General features: G+C 52.2%; 1 protein-coding gene across 1 annotated transcript; it reads right to left on the reverse strand.

Moving 5' to 3' along the window:
• Nucleotides 1–744: 744 nt before the first annotated feature.
• ETH_00033585 (DNA primase, large subunit, putative) lies at nt 745–4,255 on the reverse strand (the record flags this gene model as incomplete). The annotated part of the gene is made up of 13 exons (XM_013379713.1): nt 745–825; nt 975–1,029; nt 1,155–1,207; nt 1,407–1,474; nt 1,705–1,768; nt 1,883–1,937; nt 2,150–2,207; nt 2,430–2,487; nt 2,698–2,808; nt 2,994–3,082; nt 3,311–3,381; nt 3,617–3,893; nt 4,105–4,255. 13 exons carry the CDS (start codon nt 4,253–4,255, stop codon nt 745–747), a joined length of 1,191 nt encoding a protein of 396 aa, XP_013235167.1.
• Nucleotides 4,256–4,456: the final 201 nt, after the last annotated feature.

The raw sequence follows: 4,456 nt of genomic DNA on the forward strand, positions 1-4,456 counted from the left end.
GCACAAGCAGCAGCAGCAGCAGCAGCAGCAGCAGCAGCGAGGGTTGACGGTTCAGAGGGTGGGGTTTAGAAGGGGCTTCGGGAGTGCGGAAGGGTTTAGGGTTTGCCTTCTCCCATGACTTTGACGCAAAAGAGTTTAGGGTTTAGGGTTTAGGGTTTGGGGTTTACGTACAGCTCAAGCCCCAGCCTTCGAAAAGCTTCTGAAGCCGCTTCAAGTCAAAATGTTTGAAAGGGCAGCCGTGGTGGTCTCCTGTCCCTGGGCCCTGCAAAAAAGGGTTTAGGGTTTAGGGTTAGGGTTTAGGGTTTAGGGTTAGAGTTTAGGGTTTGGGGTCGCGGCTGCGTTGCTGCTGCTGAAGATGCAGCCCCGGGGCGACGCCGCGGAGCTTCCGAGCAGCAACTGGGCGCCTCCTGCCTCCACTAGGGTTTAGGGTTTAGGGTTTAGGGTTTAGGGTTTACTCCGGTGACGCCTCCTGCTATGATTTGAGAACATCTCAAAGGCGCATAATTCGAACGCTTGCCTTCTAAGCCGTACATGTGTCTCAAGTTGTACGCATGCCTGCAGCCAAACCCTAAACCCTAAACCCTAAACCCTAAACCCTAGCTCTAAACCCTAAACCCTGGATTCTAGCCCCTGAAAGCATGGTGTGCAACCGAGACAGGCAAGCGCCTAAACCCTCAGAGTTCCAGGAACTGCTCAGCTGCTTCCGCTGCCAAGAACTAGGGTTTAGGGTTTAGGGTTTAGGGTTTACTCCTTGTCGAATTTCTGGGGCTCTCTCCAAATTTGTCTGTTGAACTGCAGGTTCTCTTCCAGGGTCATCCCTGCGCCCTAAACCGCAAACCCTTAACCCTAAACCCTAGACCCTAAACCCTAAACCCCAGAGAGCCAATAAACCCTAGACCCCACACGCTGTAGATGCTGCTGCTGCTGCTGCAGCAACAGCAGCAGCAGCAGCAGCTGCTGCTGCTGCTGCTTACTTTAAAGAACAACCACAGCTGCATGCGGCCGCCGTGGCGCAGGTGATGTTCCGCCCTGCAGCAGCAGCAGCAGCAACAGCAGCAGCAGCAGCACCAGTGATGCTGGATTCGCGTTTGCGCAGATATGAGAAGCAGTGGCCATCTAGGGTTTAGGGTTTAGGGTTTAGGGTTTGAAGTTACATGTAGCTCTCATAGAGGCGGCGCATGCAGGGAGGGAATGAGTCTTTGTACACCTGAAAACAAAACCCTAAACCCTAAACCCTAAACCCTAGACCCTCAACTTTTAACCGTAGACCCTAAACACTGGAAACCAAGAAATGAAACACCCTAGTCCTGAACTTCATCCAGCGGAACCTCGTAATCAGGGTTTAGGGTTTAGGGTCTAGGTTTTAGGGTTTAGGGTTTAGGTTTTAGGGTTTAGGGTTTTCTGACCTGTTTTATGGACTGAGGCATCAGGCGCTCTTCCGTGCTCTTCACTGCATCTTTGTTGAAATCCCTGCCTGCAGGCAAACCCTAAACCCTAAACCCTAAACCCTAAACCCTAGCCTTTTCTTGTTTTTATCTCTGCCTGCATGCAAACCCTAAACCGTAGAATGTAAACCCTAAGCCACAGACCCTAGCTAGGCCCTACCCTAAACCCTTATCCTGAAACCCCAGCCTGCATCCGAAACCTACACCCTAAACCCTAAACCCTAAACCCTAAACCCTAAACCCCAAACCCTTTTCTCACCTAAGTAGACAGTCGGCGCAGCGCTCAAGAGCTTCCCAACTCGAGGGTCCGAGAAAACAGTGTTCTGAGACAAACCCTAAACCCTAAACCCTTAGCGCTAAACCCTAAACCCTAAACCCTAAACCCTAAACCCTAAACCCTTTGTCGTCAACCTTGAGGGTTTGTGGTGTATTGACACCTGCAAGGTATCTTGGCGGCCTTCAAGGAGTTCAAAGGAAGCGTTCATTGCCGCTCTGCAACACAAACCCTAAACCCTAAACCCTAAACCCTAAACCCTAGATATTGACCGTTAGCAGTAAGACCTGCGCCGTAACTGCAAGCGGTGCGTGAGCTTTGGGGTTTCCTGTTAGGGTTAAGGTCGGGTTTAGGGTTTAGGGTTTAAAATTTAGTAGTGTTTAGGGTTTAGGGTTTCGTAGGCTTTAGGGTTTAGGGTTTAGCCACACACCGCAGCAGCCCACAGACAACAGCGCCCAACTCATAATCCGGAACGTATGCCATCATATCTGAACAAACTCGCTAACCCCTAAACCCTAAACCCTAAACCCTAAACCCTAAACCCTCAGCTTTAAACCCTAAGTTCCGAGCCTTAAACCTGTACTTCAAGCAGCGTCATCACGCCGCCTACGCACTAAAAAACCTTCAGCCCCAAACCCTAAACCCCAAACCCTAAACCCTAAACCCTAAATCCTAAACCCCCACCCCTAAACCCTAAACCCTAAACTTACTTTTGATGTACACACGGCGATTGCGCACGAGCTGCCCGGCATCCGGGAAGCAAGGGACCTGAAAAGCGCGCTTAAACCCTAAACCCTAAACCCTAAACCCTAAACCCCAAACCCTAAACCTTATCCCTAAACCCTAAATCCTAAACCCTACACTCTTGACGCCACCGATTCGGAACTCCAAGCGCTCCGCAGCCGGGAGCAACGAGGCGGCTGGATTAGCCTCTAGGCCTTAGGGTTTAGGGTTTAGGGTTTAGGGTTTAGGGTTTACGAGATATAGCTGCTGCACTTGCTGCGCCAAAGGGCCCCTCAAAAACCCCGTGGCGGTTTTCCAAAGAGCTTCTGCTGCTGAACTCCCCACAGGGTCTCGCGGGCGCGGCACCTGCGCACAAACCCTAAACCCTAAACCCTAAACCCTAAACCCTAATAAGCTCTACGCCCTACGGCATAGTGGCAGGGAGCCTGTAAAAATGGCTTTGGGTGCGTGAAAGGTTCCTGACAAAGCTGATCCTTGCCACCCTTAAACCCTAAACCCTAAACCCTAAACCCTAAACCCTAAACCCTTACAGTAGCGTAGTTTAAACCTTCTTGCTGCAAGAAGCTCGAAATTAAGCTTTGGGTCCCGTCGCTCAAGTCCCGGAAAGCGCAAAGCCGATCTGCAGGCAAACCCTAAACCCTAAACCCTAAACTCTGAACCCTAAACCCTAAACCCTAAACCCTAAAGTCGATACTCCAAACCCTAAGCCCTAAACCCTAAACCCTACAGTGAACTTCCAAGGCTGAAATGCGCCGCAGCAAATATGGCAACATAAGAATTGAAGAACTGCTCTAAGTAAGGGTCTGGGCTTGTTAATTAGGGTTTAGGGTTTAGGGTTTTGGGTTACCAAATCTGTACATCAAGAGGCGGCTCTCCTGCTGCACCAGCCAGTGCTGCTTGTCGCGGTCTTTGCTGAAGCTGCGCAGCAAAACCCTAAACCCTAAACCCCAAACCCTAAACCCTAATCCCTAAGCCCTTTGGCCCGAACCCCAAACCTTAGGACCCAAGCCCTAAATCCTAAACCCTAAACCCTAGACCCTAAAACCAATACGGGGAGCGCTTTAGGTCTTCTTACGCAGAAGCAAAAGAGTTTGCTGCTCCAGCTGCTGCAGCACTTAGGGTTTAGGGTTTAGGGTTTAGGGTTAGGGTTTACGCAATGCGCAGCGCAAAATGGGAAATGGCATCTCTTTCTGCAACTTCTTGCCGCTGCTGCTCTGTTGCTGCTGCTGCTGCTGCTGCAGGCAGCATGAGGCCCCCCTCCAGCAGCAGCTCCTCCAGCTGCACATAGAGGGGCTTTTCTGCTGCTGCTGCTGCTGCTGCTGCTCCCCCTGCTGCTGCTGCTGCTGCTGCAGGGGTTGGTGCTGCGGCCCGCAGCACCGCAGGGTTTGTGGAAGGGTCTAGGCCGAACTTTTCATCTAGAAAGTGCAGCACTGCGCGCAAACCCTAAACCCTAAACCCTAAACCCTAAACCCTAGAGCCCCCAGCAGCAGCTGGTGTAAACACCAGCCGAGGGTTTAGGGTTTAGGGTTTAGGGTTTCGGAAGAAAGAGCGGAGCTGCGGGTCCCGGGGCGCAGCCCGCCTCTCCAGCGATCGCCCCCGAAGCCAAGAATTAGGGTTTAGGGTTTAGGGTTTAGGGTTTACCTCGGAGTCTGTGGGCCGTGGCGGCCTCGAAGACATCCACTTGAGCAGCAGCAAAAGGCGGGAGGTGTCTGTACACCTGAAGAGGGTGGGGGAATTTTGGAAGCAAAGAAAAGGGGCGGAAGCCCTCGGAGGGTTTCGAGGGGTGCGGCATCCCCAAACCCTAAACCCTAAACCCTAAACCCTAAACCCTAGGCCCTGGGCGGTAGGACTGGCGGCCTTGAGAGGGGGAAGGCCGGAGAAGGGTGCAGCAGGAGAGAGGCCAGAAGCAAACCCTCGAGGCCAAAGAAGGTCGTCCTAAACCCTAAACCCTAAACCCTAAACCCTAAACCCTAAACCCTAAACCCTAAACCCT

Source organism: Eimeria tenella, genomic scaffold (genome assembly GCF_000499545.2).
Source record: "Eimeria tenella Houghton genomic scaffold, Eth_scaff3843, whole genome shotgun sequence".
In the NCBI taxonomy this organism is placed as follows: domain Eukaryota; phylum Apicomplexa; class Conoidasida; order Eucoccidiorida; family Eimeriidae; genus Eimeria; species Eimeria tenella.